This window comes from Odocoileus virginianus, chromosome 4 (genome assembly GCF_023699985.2).
Source record: "Odocoileus virginianus isolate 20LAN1187 ecotype Illinois chromosome 4, Ovbor_1.2, whole genome shotgun sequence".
NCBI lineage: Eukaryota > Metazoa > Chordata > Mammalia > Artiodactyla > Cervidae > Odocoileus > Odocoileus virginianus.
The window spans coordinates 13,997,811-14,017,058 of record NC_069677.1 but is presented as its reverse complement, the minus strand read 5'-3'; the positions used below and the strand labels follow the sequence as shown (position 1 = coordinate 14,017,058).

General features: G+C 35.8%; 1 protein-coding gene across 22 annotated transcripts in view; it reads left to right on the top strand.

Annotated features, from left to right (window-relative positions):
• Positions 1-15,540, top strand: part of DLG1 (discs large MAGUK scaffold protein 1) — a 267,402-nt gene extending 251,862 nt beyond the window's left edge. For all 22 annotated transcript variants that reach the window (XM_020887873.2, XM_020887881.2, XM_020887878.2 and 19 more), the window contains 3 exons: positions 7,040-7,149; positions 12,699-12,790; positions 13,694-15,540. In XM_020887873.2, coding sequence (XP_020743532.1) covers positions 7,040-7,149; positions 12,699-12,790; positions 13,694-13,800 — 309 coding nt within the window. In that variant the 3' untranslated portion in view covers positions 13,801-15,540. The remainder of the gene's footprint in view (positions 1-7,039; positions 7,150-12,698; positions 12,791-13,693) is intronic.
• Positions 15,541-19,248: the final 3,708 nt, after the last annotated feature.

The following is a 19,248-nucleotide window of genomic DNA, read 5'->3' as shown; positions in this document are numbered from 1 at the left end:
GATCAAACCCACATATTTTGCATCTCCTGTATTGACAGGCAGATTATTTACTACTGCACCAGCCAGGTAGCCCAGTATGCTCCTTAATACCCTTAATTTGGCTAAAATAAAAGTACCTCTTAAATGTGACTACATTGTCTCTGGTTGTTTTCCTGTTCCATAGCTTGCGTGTGTGCATGCTCAGTCACATCCAACTATTTGCGAACCCATGGACTATAGCCCACCAGGTTCCTCTATCTGTGGAATTTTCTAAGCAATACTGGAGCCGGTTGCCATTTCCTACTTCAGGAGATGTCCCCAACCCAGGGATCAAATCCATGTCTCTTGCATCTCCTGCATTGGCAGGTGGATTCTTTACCACTGAGCCACCTGAAATAGTATGAAATCATACACTGAATATCTTGATATAAATAAAATTCAAAACTTGGTTGAGATGGATAATTTCCTGGAAAAATACAGTTAACCAAAATTGACCTATTAGGGATGAAAAGAGTTACAGAAGAAAAAGTCTTTAGAAGAAATAGAGCCAAGTTATCAAGGAACTATCCCACAAAAAGCATCAGGTCCAGACAACTTCATGGGGGAATTTTAACAAATCTTAAAAGGTTAGATCATCCTAAAGCTCTGTAAATACCATTCAAGAGCATTCTTTTTATAAAACAAATCTAATACTGATACTTGATGAAGACAGTGAAAATTACAGACCAGTGTTACTGATAAATGTTAATACAGAAGTATTAAATATTTTAATAAATAGAATCCAGTACCACATTGCAAAAATAATATACCCTGACCAAGTGGAATTAAAGCTATTTAAAGTCAGCTCACTGTTAGGTAATCCATTAATGTAATCTATCACATTAACAGATCTAAAGAGAAAAAAATATATTCATAGATGCCTGAAAAACATTTGGTAAAATTCAGTACCTCTGCCTGGAGGAAGAAATCTCAAAAACATAGAGATTATTATTTTTTAAAGAGAAAAAAGAAAAAGATTGAGATAGATGGATTGATAATCTTCATTTTAAATCCGTAATGGGAAAAACAATGAGACAGTACCATTATGATGAGGAGGAAGGCAAGGACGTCCATCTCCACTACTATTCAAGGTATTGTCAGTTCTATTACACAGTACAGATCAATCAGAGGCATAATAATTGGAAAGAAAACTGTCTCTGTTTTCAGATATTATAGTATTCCTGCTCCTGCTGCTAAGTCGCTTCAGTCATGTCCGACTCTGTGCGACCCTATAGATGGCAGCCCGCCAGGCTCCTCCGTCCCTGGGATTCTCCAGGCAAAAACACTAGAGTGGGTTACCATTTCCTTCTCCAATGCATGCATGCTAGGTTGCTTCAGTCATGTCCGACTCTGTGCAACCCCATGGACAGCAGCCCACCAGGCTCCTCTGTCCATGGGATTCTCCAGGCAAGAATACACCATAAAAAATCTATTACAAAATTCATTTGATAAAATATGAATTCAAAGATATAAAATCAAAGACATAAAAAAGCAAGAGTAAGGTAGCTTATAAAATTAATTTGCAGAGATTAATATGTTTTACATTAATAGTAATCAGAAGATGATAGAGAAAACCATGTAGGAAATAGAATGTAAAAGACTTAGTGAACTTAATGAGAAATATTCTGACTTATATGAGGAAATCTGTAAAACACTCCTAGAAGAGTATTAGACTTGAACAAATGGAAAGACACCCCTTGTTCTTAGCTATGACAATTCAACATTATAAAGCTGCCAGTTCTAAGCTAATTTATATATGAACACAATCCCGATAAAACTGACTGCCAGCCTTTTTATGAAGTTAAAGAAATTGAATTAAAGTTCATATGAGAAGCCAGGACAACACAAAAAGAAAAGCTACAGGAGATTCTAGCCCTATCAGATATTAAAGGTTACTATAAAGTCTTCTTAACTAAAACAGTGTGCTCACGACTGAAGTGACTTAGGAGCAGCAACATGACCCATGAATAGGACAAAGAGATGAGTAAATCCAAAGGAAAGAAAATCTAGGAAAGACCCAAATATGTATGAAAATACAGTATATGATAAAGGTGCAATCTCAAGTCACTGGTGGTTTTAATAATGGACTTTTTAATAAATAGTTAGAGCAACTGAAGAAAAGATAAATTAGAACCATACTTCACACCATATGCAAAAATTGGCTCTAGTAAAGTTGACAGGCTTCCCTGGTTGCTCAATGGTAAACAACCCACCTGCCATGTAGGAGACATGGGTTCAATCCCTGGGTTGGGAAAATCCCCTAGAGAAGAAAATGGCAAGCCACTCCATTGTTCTTGCCTGGGAAATCCCATGGACAGAGGAGCCTGGCAGACTGCAGTCCATGGGATCGCAAGACAGTCAGACACAACTTAGAGACAAAGCAACAGTACTAGAAAGAAGAAAATATAACCTGGGCATAGGAAAGATTTTTTAGCCATAAATCAAAATTCAGATGCAATAAAAGACTGATAAATTCTGACCATATGAAAATAAAAAGACTTTGGTTTGCAAAGAAATTTTTCCAAAAACTAATATAAAACACCATTGCCAATGTCACAAAACAACTGATAAAAAGTCTACAATCCAAGGGGTGATATTCCCAAAATATTAAACACACTTAAAAATTGAGGGACTAGAGACCAAAATGTAACAGAAAATAGACAAAAGATATAAATAATTCACACAGAAGTAAGATTTTAAAAAAAAATTTTTAATGATAAATCAAGCCTGAGATGAGTTACCTACAGAGGGAGGATTGGAAAGGATGAGAGATAGGGATTGAGGAAGAATGGGTGGAGGTGTAGCAATTCTCCAAGTATACCTTTTTGTATAATTTTGACTTCAGCACTATGTTAACATTTTGTACATTCAAAAAATAAAAACAGAAGATAAGAGAAAGCAAAATGATATATGAACAAACTAAATCTAACTGTATTTCAAATAGTTATTTTAAAATTAATTTTTAAATAACTTCATTGAAGAGGGGAAGGTAAGGGGAAACGTCTTGATCCCACTAATCCTTGAAGGTAGGCTAAAGACAGAAAACCTGTGAACAGATACTGAACTCTAATTAGTAGGTTTGTTTTTCAGAGTGGTATGGGATAGTAGGTCTGAAACTAATATATGTTTTAGAGTTGAGCAAATAATATATTTACAGTTCATGGGAGCTAGATTTCTCACTGTCAATGCAGGGATTTTAGAAATAAGGTAAGGATAGAATAAACTGTGATAATTGGATTGGAATTAGAGATATGAATGTAAATCCGTACATCTTAATATAGTAGATATAGAAAATACAAATGTGTGTATATATTTTCTTGCTCTGTCCACAAAGAAGGCCTAAAAATGATGATTCTGAGTAATACCTACTGCTTAGATCTTGTTTTCTAAATACTATCCTCCATTAAAAAGATCCAGAACTCATTAGAATTATGGCTGATTCCATTGGGAAAGTACAAGATGAGCCTAGAACATTTTGCTATGCCAGAAAACTAAGGAAGTGCTTAAAGAATGATACAAGTATTCCATAAAGACACTGAAGTCAACCTGTAAAGTCCCCCAGTGGCCAAGTTTGGAAAAATTAGAATATTAAAATGATAATAGCTTATTGTAACACAGAGAATAAGAATCTAAGAGTTCACAATGGTATAAGTAAATACATGAATAAATAAGTGGATGGAAGGGAAGCTTCACCTTACATTAATAATGTCTACTAATAAAGTTAGAAAGAGTAATGGAGTTAGGGCTCTTGACAACTGCCATAATGATTGTTTAAGGCAGGAGTCACCAGTGTGTGCTAAAATTACTGAGTGAGTTAATTACTGTCTGATGAGAAACAGAATATTTACATAGTTTCAACATATCCTTCCCCAAAATACTTGGCAGTTATGAAAGGGAAATATTAGGCTTACAGTGGTGAAATATGGCAGACAAAACCTTTAAAAAAATTATCAGAATTAACATCAGGATTTCCCTGGTGGTCTTGTGGTTAGGAATCCGTCTACCAATGCAAGAGACATGTATTCGATCCTTGGATTGGGAAGATCCCACAGGCCATGGAACAAACGAAGCCTGCATGCCACAACTACTGAACCCACACTCTAGACCCTGTGCTCTACAAGAAGAGCCACTGCAGTAAGAAGCCCAAGCACCATTACAAAGAGTAGCCCCATTCGCTACAACTAGAGAAAAAAACCCTGCACACAGCAACAGAGACCCGCATGACCAGAAATAAATTTAAAAAATTTTTTTAATTAACATCACTAAAAAAAAAATATTAAAATCACTAGTAGACATCATATGCTTCCTGATATGATGGACTGAGAAAGATGCAACATCATTTCTGTGCTATTGCTGCCAAAAATGTTTACCTGCCATCTGATGAGAAACATTAGGCAAACCCAGGTTGAGTCATATTCTCTGAAAAAAATATTCACTACTATCAGAAATATCAAGATCATGAAAGAGACTAAAGAATTGTACCAGCTTGACAGAGACTAAAGACACATTACAACTAAATGCAATGTGTGGTCCTAGACTGGCCCTAGAGCAAGAATTTTTTTTTCCTTTTGCAGTAAATGATACTAGATGACCAACTGAAATTGTATTGTGGTTATGTAAGAGATGTCATTCAGTTCAGGAAGTAAGGAGTAAAGAAGTTATTATGTCTACAATTTGTGTACATATATAGAGATGGATAAAATAAAGCAAATAAGATATATTAAAGTTTCAGTGTAAACTTTTTTAATTTCTAAGCAATCAGGTAAAACAGTAATATTTAATAAAAGTGGGTGGTGGGTACATGTATGTCTGTTATTTATTTTTCTGTGTGTTTGAAGTATTTATACAATATTAATTTTTTTTTATTGTAAATATTCCTACTAAATTGAAATTACCATTCATTGAACTGGATTCAAGCCCTTAGATTACAAGATGCATTATGGGGGAGTACCTTATTTTAGTGCTAAGTCACTTCAGTCATGTTCAACTCTTTGTGACCCAATGGACTATAGCCCACTAGGCTCCTCTGTCCACAGGGATTCTCCAGGCAAAAATACTGGAATGGGTTGCCATTTCATCTTCTGGGGATCTTCCCAATCCAGGGATCGAACTCAGGTCTCCCGCATTGCTACCTGAGCCACCAGGGAAATGTTATAATAAAATCTGTTTGATAAATTAGAAGTACTACCCTATTTAACATGGAAATGCTCCTCTTTACTAAAAACCTTAATGGCCTTTGGCAGTGAATTTAAGTAAGTCAAGATAGTTTCTTAAATTCAGAACTGGGGTTTTCAAATGTTCTAGTTTGTAATAAAGTTTTCACTGCTCCCCAGTAAGATGAAGAATAGGGTAGGATAGTGGTAATATATATGCAGTTTTTTTTTTTTTTTCATTTATTTTTATTAGTTGGAGGCTAGTTACTTTACAATATTGTAGTGGTTTTTGCCATACATTGACATAAATCAGCCATGGATGTACATGTGTTTCCCATCCCAATTCCCCCTCCCGCCTCCCTCCCCATCCCATCCCTCTGGGTCTTCCCAGTGCACCAGCCCTGAGCACTTGTCTCATGCATGCAGCCTGGGCTGGTGGTCTGTTTCACCCTTGATAGTATACTTGTTTCAATGCTATTCTCTCAGAACATCCCACCCTCGCCTTCTCCCACTGAGTCCCAAAGTCTGTTCTGTACATCTGTGTCTCTTTTTCTGTTTATATATGCAGTTTTAAAGAGTCTCATTTATCTTAGGCTTTTACCATCTTGTTTGATCGTATATTCTTTTTTTTTTTTTTTTTCCAAAAAACCAGCTTTTAGCTTTGTTGATTTTTGCTATGGTCTCTTTAGTTTCTTTTGCATTTATTTCTGCCCTAATTTTTTTTTTTTTTTTTTTAATTTTTATTAGTTGGAGGCTAATTACTTTACATCATTACAGTAGTTTTTGTTATACATTGATATGAATTAGCCCTGGATTTACATGTATTCCCCATCCCAGTCCCCCCTCCCACCTCCTTCTCCACCCGATCCCTCTGGGTCTTCCCAGTGCACCAGGCCCGAGCACTTGTCTCATGTACCCAACCTGAGCTGGTTATCCGTTTCACCCTAGATAATATACATGTTTCAATGCTGTTCTCCTGAAACATCCCACCCTCTCCTTCTCCCAGAGTCCACAAGTCTGTTCCATACATCTGAGTCTCTTTTTCTGTTTTGCATATAGGGTTATCGTTACCATCTTTCTAAAGTCCATATATATGTGTTAGTATATTGTAATGGTCTTTATCTTTCTGGCTTACTTCGCTCTGTATAATGGGCTCCAGTTTCATCCATCTCATTAGAACTGATTCAAATGAATTCTTTTTAATGGCTGAGTAGTATTCCATGGTGTATATGTACCACAGCTTCCTCATCCATTCGTCTGCTGATGTCTGCCCTAATTTTTAAGATTCCTTTCCTTCTATTAACCCTGGGGTTCTTCATTTCTTCCTTCTCTAGTTGCTTTAGGTGTAGAGTTAGGTTATTTGTTTGACTTTTTTCTTGTTTCTTGAGGTAAGCCTGTAATGCTATGAACCTTCCACTCACAACTATGGATAGATGAACTAAACAGAAAATTAACAAGGAAACACAAACTTTAAATAACACAATGGACCAGCTAGACCTAATTGATATCTATAGGACATATATTCTTTTATAAAATGATGATTGTGGCAAGATGGTAACCTTAGGATATATTTTAGTACCCTTTCTCAGCAAAATAAGAGACAGGAACCCCATATTGGTTGCCATTTTGAGAGATTACTAGTCTGTGGAAATTGCATTTTTATTCCTTTTTAAATATAATATTTGAGAATGGAAAATTAATCTATAGTCATTATACATTGTCTTCATAATAGAAATGACAGACTTGCTCAAAGTGAACAGAATCCAAACATATCATAATTAAGATTTTGTACTTCTCGGAAATATACTTGTGATATAATTGAAAATACTTCATTCACTTATTTTTCTTCTCTGTCCCCTCTATTTTAGGGCAAACACTGTATCCTTGATGTGTCTGGAAATGCCATAAAGAGATTACAGATTGCACAACTTTACCCGATCTCCATTTTTATTAAACCCAAATCCATGGAAAATATCATGTAAGTGTAAATTCCTAAGGCACAGCCTCTAAGTACAAATCCAGTCTCTGTTACTTATTAGATTGGATAATTTACTTACCCTTCTTGCATCTCAATTCCTTTGTCTGTAAAATGCAGATAATAATAGTATATCCACCTTAGAGGGTTGTTGTGAGGATTAAATAAGCACTCTTGATACTATCATAATCAACATTAATGTACTACGCATTAAGTAACATTGGAATTTTTTAGTTTAAATCATCACATGGATCTAGTACCTACTTAATTAGGTGGTGCAGCTCTGATTAAGAGAATCAAATAATATATAACTGTTTATCTAATAGAGGACAAAAAATATAATTAAAATAAATACTAAAAGAGAGGAATGAGCAAATAGAAACATGATATAGGTGGGGCAAAAGGATACAGATAGTAAGATAGTATAAATTAACCCAAATGTTTAATTAATTAAATGCTTGCCTAAATGGTCCAATTAAAAGACAAAAATTGTCAGAATAGAAGAATGAAAAATAAGTAACTATATGTTACTTTTGTAGAAAAGGAAAAATATCTTTACCTTTTACTCTTCTAGGTTCTCAGCTGGGCCTCTGTAACAGAAGACAAATTAACAGGAGAAAAGCATGCAAATATACATTTTACAGTCACATAGGACACTTCATAAGGAAATGAAAACCCAAAGAAATGGTTAAACCTGACATTTTTATACTAGGTTAGATGAAGAGTGGAGAATGATAGGGAAATGTGATAGGACAAAAGGATATGACTTAAGAGTAGTAACCTGGTGGAAACTTAGTAAGGCTTGTTCATTCAAATTCCTCTCAGCTCCCCTCTGTCTTCAGGGATAAGGATGCTGCTTTTCTTTAGATATAGGAAGGTCACCTCTCACATGAGGGTCGTCTTGATCTGCTTCAGAGAAAAGTCAGAGAGTCCCTCCTGCACCTGTCATTTTACACAGTCCTTCAACTTAAAATGTTCATTATACCAAAGTGTCATATTTTGGGAAAGTGTATTTGGGAAAACCCATCAGTCATATGGCAGACTTAATTATTAGTCTGTGAAAAGACTGAAAGAAAAGGGGAAAAAAGGATATACCATGGAAAACTCAGCTTGTTTATGCTACTTTCAAAGTATACTTCAAGTAAGAAGTATTACTAGAAATAAAGAGGGACATTCATAAAAGTTAAAGGTTTACTCCATTAGTAAGATACATTTATACCTTTGCTTTGCACCTTGAGTAGCACAGTACGAGTGTAAATTGGTATATCCACAGTGGTAAACTGTTTACAGTATCTCCTAAAGCTGACCATATACATTACTTAGGACCCGGAAGTCTCATTTCTAGATACACACCCAACAGAAATGTTTACCTGTGTTTACAAAGACAAGTACTAGATTAGACAGAAATACTATACTAAATAACCAGAAACTTGAAATTAACCAAATGCCCATCATAGATATGTGAATTATAACATATTCACACAATGAAATATTCTACATTAATGGGAATGAACACACAACCACACACACAAGTGTGTGACCGTAAAACCACACTTCTCCAACCACAGACAAAAGTATAGAAGAATCTCATAAATACAGTTTGAGTGAAACAAAAATCCAGACCTAAAGGTATATGTATATTCCATGGTCCCAAATTTAATCATTATAAAAATTAAATAGAGGTTATTCTTTGAGGGTTGATTGATGACTGGTGTGAAGATACTCAGATTCCTAGGTGCCGAGGTAATGTTCTCTATCTCAGTCCAGGTACTGGATATACAGGAAAGCATAAGTTGCTGAATACTCATCAGGATATACATTTATGGTATTTGTCTTCTGTGTTTGAGAATTATACTTTAAAAGATCTGAAGAAATAGCAAAGGAAAAAAGAAAATCTAGGCCTGTATTACTAAAGAACTTAACTCTATTATGGAAAGCCTTCCTACAAATAAAACACTGAGCCAAGAGAACTTACTGAATTCTGCCGAAAACTAGGAAGCAATACTAGTCTCACAAAGATTCTTCAACTAATTTTATAGGCACTAATTTAATACTAAAATCTGTCAGAGATTTCACAAGCAATGAAACTGACAGACCAATCTTACCATGAATATAGATGCAGAAATCCTTACTAAAATATGAGCAAATTGAATCCAGCAGTTTTTATAAGATAAAATATAACAGCCAAGTTGGGTTTATTTAAGCAGTGCAAGGCTAGATTCACATTTGAGATTAATCCATGATAGAGCTAGAGAGAAGCTGGAGTAGGAAGCACCCGGAATCCATCTCCCCATCTAGACAACAGTTGGACTTGCAGAATTTCTCTGATGTGACTACAGTCCACCCTTGAACATCGCAGGTTTAAACTGCATCAGTTCAGTTTTCAGTCCTGTCCGACTCATTGCCACCCCATGGACTACAGCATGCCAGCCTTCCTGTCCTTCACCAGCTCAAACTCATGTCCATCCAGTCGGTGATGCCATCCAATCATCTCTTCCTCTGCTGTCCCCTTCTCCTCTTGCCTTCAATCTTTCCCAGCATCAGGGTCTTTTCTAATGAGTCAGCTCTTTGCATCAGGTGGCCAAATATCGATCAGTCCTTCCAATGGGTCTGCTTAAACATGGATCTTTTTTCAGTAGTAAATACTGCAGTACTACTCAGTCTACAGTTGACCGAATCTGTGGATGTGGAGCTATGGATACAGAGGAACCAAGTATATGGAGGGCTGACTGTTAAATTATACACAGATTTTCAACTGTGTGGAGGGTTGGCATCCCTAACCCCAGCCTTGTTCAGGGTTCAGCGTCTGCCAGTGCAGGAGGTTCAGGTTCAATCCCTAGTTGGAGAACCAAGATCCCACATGCCTTGTAGCTAAAAAACCAAAACATAAAACAGAAGCAGTATTGTAACAAATTCAATAAATACTTAAAAAATGGTCCATGTCAAACAAAAATCTTTAAAAAAAAAATGGAAAGGATAGTCTGTTCAACAGATGATGCCAGGAAAGCTGTGTATCCATATGCAAAAGAATGAAGGTGGACCCTTACCTAACACTACATACAAAAGTCAGCTAAAAATGGATCAAGGCCCTAAACATAAGACAGTAAAACTCTTAGAAGGAAACATAGGACAAAAGCTTCACAACATTGGATTTGGCAGTGATTTCTTAGATATAACACCAAAGACACAGGTAAGAAAAGAAAACAGGGAGGTTAGACTTTGTGACTGCTTAAAGCTTTCTATATCAAAAGACACTACCCACAGAATAAAAAGGTAACCCATAGAATGGGAGAAAATATTTGTAAATCATAGATCTGATAACAGATTAAAATCCAGAATATATAGAAAACTCAACAACAATGTAAAACTTGATTCAAAAATGGGGATAGGACTTGAATAGATATTTCTCCAAAGAGGAAAAATAAACAAATGGCCAGTAAGCACATTAAAAGATGCCTGGCATCACAAATCACTAGGGAAATGTAAATCAAAACTACAGTGACATACCACCTCACACCTGTTAGGATGGCTACTGTCAAAAAGCAGAAAATAAATGCTGCCAAGGATGTGGAAAAACTGGAACTCTTGTGTAGGTGGGAATATAAAATGGTGCAGCTGCTGTAGAAAATAGTATGGGACTTTCTCAACATACTAAAAATCAGATTACCATGTGATATTGGACCCAGAGATCCACCTGGGTCTCCTGCATTGCAGGTGGATTCTTTACCATCTGAACCACCAGAGAAGCCCCTTTATCACAATTTTTAAAGTAATTTTTAAAAATCAATGTATTATAGAAAGCAAACATGATTATTACCAAAGGGGAGATGGGAAAATAAATTAAGAATTGAGGGATTAATTGACTCATGCTATTCTATATAAAATAGATAAATACCAGGGACCTACTGTACAGCACAGAGAACTATATTTAGTATCTTGTAATAACATAAATCCAACCAGTCCATCTAAAGGAGACCAGTGCTGGGTGTTCACTGGAAGGACTGATGCTGAAACTGAAACTCCAATACTTTGGCCCCCTCATTCGAAGAGTTGACTCATTGGAAAAGACCCTGATGCTGGGACAGATTGAGGGCAGGAGGTGAAGGGTACGACAGAGGATGAGATGGCTGGATGGCATCACCAACTCAATGAACTTGAGTTTCAGTAAACTCCGGGAGTTGGTGATGGACAGGGAGGCTTGGCGTGCTGTGATTCAAGGGGTCGCAAAGAGTCGGACACGACTGAGTGACTGAACTGAACTGAATAACATAAAATGGAAAAGAATCTGGAAAAGTATATATAATATATATGAAAAGAATATATGTACACATATGGATATATAGATAAAACAGAGTCACTTTGCTCTACACCTAAAACTAAGAGCATTTTAAATCAGCAGTACTTCAGTTTTTTAAAAAGTCAGTGTAGTGTACCACATTAACAATTTTACAGGAATTCCCCTGGCAGTCTAGTGATTAAGACTTGGTGATTTCCTGTGGTGACCCAGGTTCGGTTTCAGTCCCTGGTTGGGGAATTAAGATCCCACAAGCTGCACAGCACAACCCCCCCAAAAAATAAATTTTTTTTAGTAAAAAAGATCATTTTAATGTAAAAAAAAGCATTTGGTAAAATTAACATTTATTCATCACAAAAACATTTTGTAAACTGAATAAAAGGGAATTTTCCTTTTTCTGATGAAAGTCATCGACAGAATATCAAAACAAATGTCATATTTGAAGGTGAAACATTGAAAGCTTTCTCTCTTAAGTTGGGAACAAACTTTCATATATCCATCATCCATCTGTAATATAATTATTAACTACAACTAATCTTATTTATCTATCCCAACACCTCCTTAACCCTCCACTCCAGATTATCTTGAAACAAATCCCAGACATAGGATTTCATCTGTACATCTTTATATGTATTTGAAAGATAAAATTCCTTGTTAAAAACATCACTGTGATGTCACACTGAAACAGTAATTCCTTGATAGCATCAGATAGTTCATATTTTCTTGTTTCTTAAGTTTATGTTTTTTCAGTTTGTTTGAATCAATTTCCAGACAGTCTATTCATGACAGTTTGTTAAGTCTTTTGATCTACAGATTCTCCCTCCCATCTTTGCCTTTTTTCTGTTTCTTTGTTGAAGAAACCAACTCACTTACTCTGCAGTTTCACCCAGACTGTTTTGCTGATTGCCTTCTCATGGTATTATTTAATGTGTTCATGTATTCCCTTTACTACCTTATAAGTTGGTAAGTAGATCTGTAAGTCATATTTTAATATGAGATTTTCATGAAAGTCAAAACTGACAAGTTAATGTTTGGGGTTTTTTGGCTGTCCTGAGCTAATGCAAGAAAGGTTTGAAACCCTTCTGTCATTCCAGATACAAAGCTACATGGTCAGTGACTGAATATAGTTTGCAATTACATTACACTTCTCAGCAGACCTCACCTTTTCATGATTTTATATGTGTCTTCTCTCCTTTGTCACCCTTTTTCAAAAGTATTATAATGTAGTAATTATTAATTTCTAAATTTATTTGCCTAGGGAAATGAATAAGCGTCTGACAGAAGAGCAAGCCAGAAAGACGTTTGAGAGAGCCATGAAACTGGAACAAGAATTTACTGAACATTTCACAGGTTGGCATCATGTGTAGATGCTTGTATGTTAGAATTTTGCTTTGGGGCCATAAGAACTGACTCATTGAAATGAATTTTGAACTATGTCCACAATTACCAGTAGTAATAATAAGTGCTATCATTTTCAGAATAATTCATCTAATCTAGGTGGTGGTGATGAAGAATCTTGAAATTTAGTGTATCTTAGGTTGTTGATAAGGACAGCATGTACAGGACCAGAAGGAAACATTCAGAGTTGATTTCTTCTTATGATACTGATTTTTCTCTTATCATTTATAAATTTTGATCCATTTTTAAGATATTTGTTTAGAAAGAGAAGAGTAGAGAGCACTTCCCAAATTCAGTTCCCAAATTTTATTCCAGTTATTCCTTAGCTATCTTTGGATAGGTTTTTGTTGTTAATTACTTGCTTGAAATACTGATTAGCTTATATTTGGTGTTCATATTATTAATAAGTACCATTAAGTATCATGGAATTGTAACCCAAGTGTTTTTTTGTTAAGGATTTTTAAATAATTTCAGACTTAACAGAAAAATCACAAGAATAGTACCAACACTTACATATACTCATATTCCACCAGCACTTAACATTTTACCACATTTATACTTTTTTATGAAACATTTAAGAGTAAGTTGCAGATAGCTGTTCTTTTGCCTGTAATTACTTCAGTGTCTGTTTCCCAAATGCACAAAGTAAAAATCACCAAATCTTGCTTTTTGATAAACTTTTGAAATAAAATGTTTTCTTTTTTACAAATAGGAAAGTTAATAAAATGAGCTTTTTACTAGTTAAACAGTACATAAACAGTATTTCTCCCTGAATAAGTGTTTCTAGTTATTTTACAAATAATTGTAATGGTGAAGATAAGCAATTAATGGAGGTTTCTGATTCTATCATTACAGCTATTGTACAGGGAGATACGCTGGAAGACATTTACAACCAAGTGAAGCAGATCATAGAAGAACAGTCTGGTCCTTACATTTGGGTTCCAGCAAAAGAAAAGTTATGAGGACTGATGTTTCTCTGTTTCTCTTTTCCACAGTCTCATTTTCTTCAACACTTCTTTGCCCTTTCTTTCTCGAGTCTGTCTTCATTTCTTCTTTCTTGTTGAATCATATCCCACTCATCATGGTCTGCAGTTGCACTTATTTTTGATGTCTTAGTGTCTCCCTCAAGTTGTACCATCTGTATTATTTCATGTCACTATTGGTTTGTGGCCATTTTTCACAGCTGAAGGTGGAATGGCCTGACCAGCTATTAATAGGATTTCAAGAGATGGGGTAATTGTGGTAAAATTCCTTAATGTTTAAGGGAAAGTAACCTTAAGAGATTTTCAGAAAAGCTTTATGTACAGTCTTTCCAAATTTCGATATAAATGAAAGAAAAGTGGTTTTAATGATTTAGTGAATTTTGAGCAACAATGCACGCTTAACTTTAATAGCATGGTTTGGCCAATATGTTAACTCTCAAGTCCTTTTCTCAAATTGACTCTGTTATCAAAGCAAATATTTCATACAGACAAATAACAAAAATATATGTTTCTTAATTTCAAAATGAGTATCTGAGTTAACTAATAATTTCACAAGGGATATTCATTTTTCATAAGCATTCTTCTTAAAAGTCTTTTATTATTTGAAGTTTGTTTTTTTTTCTCCCAGTAGTTTTGCTAGGAATAACAGTCTTTAAATGTTTTTAATCTACTTGTGCAACACTATTTATAGTGTCTTACAAAAGTTGTTCATACATAATGATCATTACATTTTCTGAATTGAGGCCATGTTTAGGTGCTTGGGGAGCTCACCTTTTACACATAAGGTTGAGAAGATTTCATGGACATAAATACAAAACAGACATTACAGTGGTAATGTAGTATTCATTATGGCAGTGGAAAAGAAGTCCAATACATAGTCTAAAACTTTAAATACATTCTTAAGGGTCAGATTTTAATGAATATTTTACCCACAATAACTGACTATTTTGTTATAATAAAATATATATATATAAATATATATAAAACTTTCTTTAAACTCTGTAACTATGGGAATTATTTTCTTTACATAGTTGCACACACACACAAACATATATATGTATATTTAAAATATATTTTTTTCTTTTGCCACCTACTCTTTTTGTTTGATTTTTAAATTAAATATTAATTGATTAGACTTTATCTTCCTTAATCTTGTGAAGTGAAAATGAGAGTATGGTGGTGTGCAAAGAAACCTTTAGGGAAATTAGGTTATAAGTAAAAACATGGGCATGTTCTCCTCTTTTCTATAGAAGTTTTCAGATGGTTCCTGGTTGGTTTTTTGTGGGGGGTGTTTTTTCAGGGGGGCGGTTTTTTGTTGTTACTGTTGTTCTTGTCATTGGGTTTGGATTTGGTCTCCACCTCTTTCCAGTTCTCCTTTATTAAAGGCAAAAGCCTCATGTGTATGTGTGTTTTCCTCTCAGACTGTACACCTTTCATCTCTTGTAGCTGCTCTGCTGTAGAGTTGCACAGGTCTTCATGGTGAGCAATTAAGAAATTATAGTGAAAAGTAAATAACAATTTCAGAAATCACTTTCTCTGGTCTTTTATAATACTGTTTGGCTTCCCATGGCTTTTTTTGGAGTTGTTTATTGAATATGTGTTTTTGACAACCTCCTCATTACAGTTTCTTAAATACATAACTGGTTTGTAAAGAATTATCGACGTTATCCATTCCATTTATGAGAAAGAGGAGAACAGCTAATAAACTTTATCGTAAAATCTGTATGTTAAATGTGTCTTGTATTCCGAAAGAAAAAATTATTTTACAAGCTATCATTTTTGGGGACAATTTGGGGCATCACATAATTTGTAAACAGAATTCGAGAATTGTTAGGCAACCCTAAATTTCTTCTATAGATTTTGGAGTTGAATATGTTAACACATTGAAATATATACCACAGGTGTTACATGCTGGATATAGTAAGTTGTTACCAAACATAAATATATCAGAAGACTATTGTCATATGATCTCCAGAGCCCCAGAAATCATGTTATAGCAGGACCCAGCCTAAGCCATTTTGCAGCATTTACTGGTCAAATGTAAAATATCAGGAGGTTATAAAATGATGCCATTTATGTGTTAAAATATATTGCTTTCTGAATGTCCTTGTTAAGTGATTTTTTTTTTTTTTGGTAAGAGGATACTAACTTTTGTGCACCAAAGTACTAATTGCTTAGTACTACTGTGCAACAGCCACTTTAGTATAGTATCATTTAATTTTTTATTTTGTGAAATTTGCTCAGCGTTCAAATGTTCTTTCGATGAATTTGTAGGGGAGAAAGTGGTATTCCTCCACCATCTTGGCTCCTCCCCAGTATCATTTAATTTTTTAAAAGAAGATACAAGTTACTGGCCCCACTCTAAAGCTTAAGCAGAATCACTTTGCCAAGCTTACTTAGCTAGTAAATGTTAGTGCTGGGTATCTGTATCAAAGTTTCTCTGCTGCAGGTTTTTTTTCTGATATACTAGGCTGCCTCATTTTTCAGCCCCTACTGTGTAAGGCACTATAACTTAAGTTATGTTATGTTATTGTCTCTTTAAAGATAAAGATAGACTTAGATGAAGGTCCTTGCCCAGAGTCACACAGTAAGTAAGGACAGACACATAGAATAAGTCATTCCCATCACAGCTGAAAGGACTATTTCTGGCAAACAAGTAAGCCTAGCGCTGTCATATTGGCAAAGAACCTCTCTAGGATTAAAAATGGAACACTATTCATTAGGGGAGAAGTCCACTATTCTAATACACAGGGATTACTACTATTTTGAGTGTTTCATGAAATATTCCATATTTATATTATGTTCCTTATGCTGTTCTCAGTTGCTCAGTCATATCTGACTCTTTGCAACCCCAACAACTGTAACCCACCAGGCTCCTCTGTCCATGGGATTTCCCAGGCAAGAATACTGGAGCAGGTTGCCATTTCCTATTCCAGGGGATCTTCCTGACCCAGGGATGGAATGTGTCTCCTGCATTGGCAGGCAGATTCTTTACCACTGCACCACTTGCATAGCCCAGTATGCACCTTAATACCCTTAACTTTGCAAAAATAAAAGTACCTGTTAAATAAGACTACATGTCTCTGGTTGCTTTGCTATTCCATATCTGTGCAGGGCTCTTCAGAAAATGATGGAACAAGCTTCAGGCAGAAAGCACTGGTCAGCACACACCTTCTGAATCACTGCACAGTGTTAAACTCCAAACACGGCAATTTGGGGACTTTACTGGTGTGGCAATTTTGTTTTCCAAAGTACTAAACAGTTATATTCTGAGATTCTGCCTTGAATACTCTTGATTTGCAGGTAGTGAAACAGAAGCCAGAGATCCCTGTGTCTTAATCAAAGTTGTGCTACAGCCAGGATTAGAGCCTGTAGCTCCTGAAACGTTGTTTTTCTCCCATTTCAGGTCCTTTTCTTCCCCTTGCTGTGAGCTTAATTCAGTGGGCTCTTCAGTCCCTCAAAATTTGAATTACTAATTTAAAAGAGAGCATCAGTGAGCTTAAGATTTTATTGAGGTGGATGAATTTAAAAGATATCAGAACACAAATGTCACTTTTCTGACCCAAATTTAGATGGTTTAGTCCAATGTTGAAGACTCTTTATCTCACTCCAGAGTTGCCCAATATAGCTCTCATTGTCTTTGGCAGCAGGAGACTATAATGTGAAGAATGTGGGCTATGGAATCAGCTTGACTTGAACGACAGCTCTGCCACTTACTGGTAATGTAACATTAGTTGGGCAAGTCATCTCATCCCTCTTTCTGTTTACTTATCTGTAAAATGGAGATATTTTGAGAATCATTAAGATTACAAATTCAGGGGGCCCTTTAAAATTCCCTTTTCCTTGAAATTAGAAGCCTGGATTTGTTCCAATTCCCTTTGTATAAAGATTAACTTGAGCCTTCATTTTGCTACATTTTAAGTGAGATTTGACTGACTTCTTTGCAGAGTTGTTAATAAGGGTTAAGTAAAGCAGTGTGTATAAAACATTAAAAACAGCATCTGATACTTGACTGTCAGTCTGTTCTTTCCCTTGCTCTGGAGTGTGTATGGTGCAGAAGATTGAGAAAGAAGAACATGGTCCACCATTCTCCATCCCTATAAATTCTGACAGACTTTTAGTTACAAAATTATTTTCATTGTAGTCAGTCTCTGTGACAGACTTTATTTTCTTGGGCTGCAGAATCACTGCAGATGGTGACTGCAGCCATGAAATTTAAAGATGCTTGCACCTTGGAAGAAAAGCTATGACCAACCTAAATGGCATGTTAAAAAACAGACATTATTTTGCCAAAAAAGGTTGGTCTAGTCAAAGCTATAGTTTTTCCCGTAGTCACATATGGATGTGAGAGTCAAACCATAAAGAAGGCTGAGCACCAAAAAATTGATACTTTTGAACTCTGGTGTCGGAGAAAACAAGTCAATCCTAAAGGAAATCAATCCTGAATATTCATTGGAAGGACTGATGCTGAAGTTGAATCTCCAGTACTTTGGCAACTTGATGCGAAGAGCCGACTCATTAGAAAAGACCCTGATGCTGGGAAAGATTGAAGGCAGGAGGAGAAGAGGACGACAGAGGATGAGATGGTTGGATGGCATTACCAACTCAATGGACATGAGTTTGAGCAAGCTCTGGGAGATGGTGAAGGACAGGGAAGCATGTTATGCTGCAGTCCATGGGGTCACGAAGAGACTTGACCAAGTAACTGAACAACAACATAATCGTGCTTACTCATCATCTTCTAAGGATTCCCACCTTTTTGTCAGATGCTGTGACTGTGACCTGTCGTAACTCAAACATGAAACTGGAAGGCATCAAGATTTCATGACCCATTGTCAGACGTCTCTGCAGTGTTAGACCCTACAGTTAATAGCAATTCTCTGGAATATTAATTTTTGAGAGGCATGTGTGGAAAACCTTAAGTTGCCCTGATAAGATACATTTTCTTTCAATTTAAGAATAAAACAGTCACTACTACTCGTTGACTAGTTTCTCATTCACTTCCTGCTACTACCAGCGCGCTCTGCATTCCACCACCAAATACAGTTTCCTGAGAACTGGCAAAACAAACTTTGGTCTGCCAGACAGCACTAACCTGGTGTTATTATTCAAGATTTTTAGGAACAAGTACCAAACCTTACCAGGGAGAGTTTCATACTAGGCTTTTTCTAGTGGCTTCTGTTACCTAAAGTGGTAGTAAATAGATACGGGAAGAATTAGGGGGAGAAGACCAGGGGACAGTAAAGGTTGGAATTCTCTCTCACTATCTCTTGTTTACTTTTTATTGAAGTATAATATATAAAAACATATGCCTCATTGAATTATTACAAACCAACATCTCCCATGTAACCAGCTTGAAGCTCAGAAAACAGAACATGACCAGCATCCCAGGCACTGCCACCCCCTCAGCTCACTCCCAGTCACTAC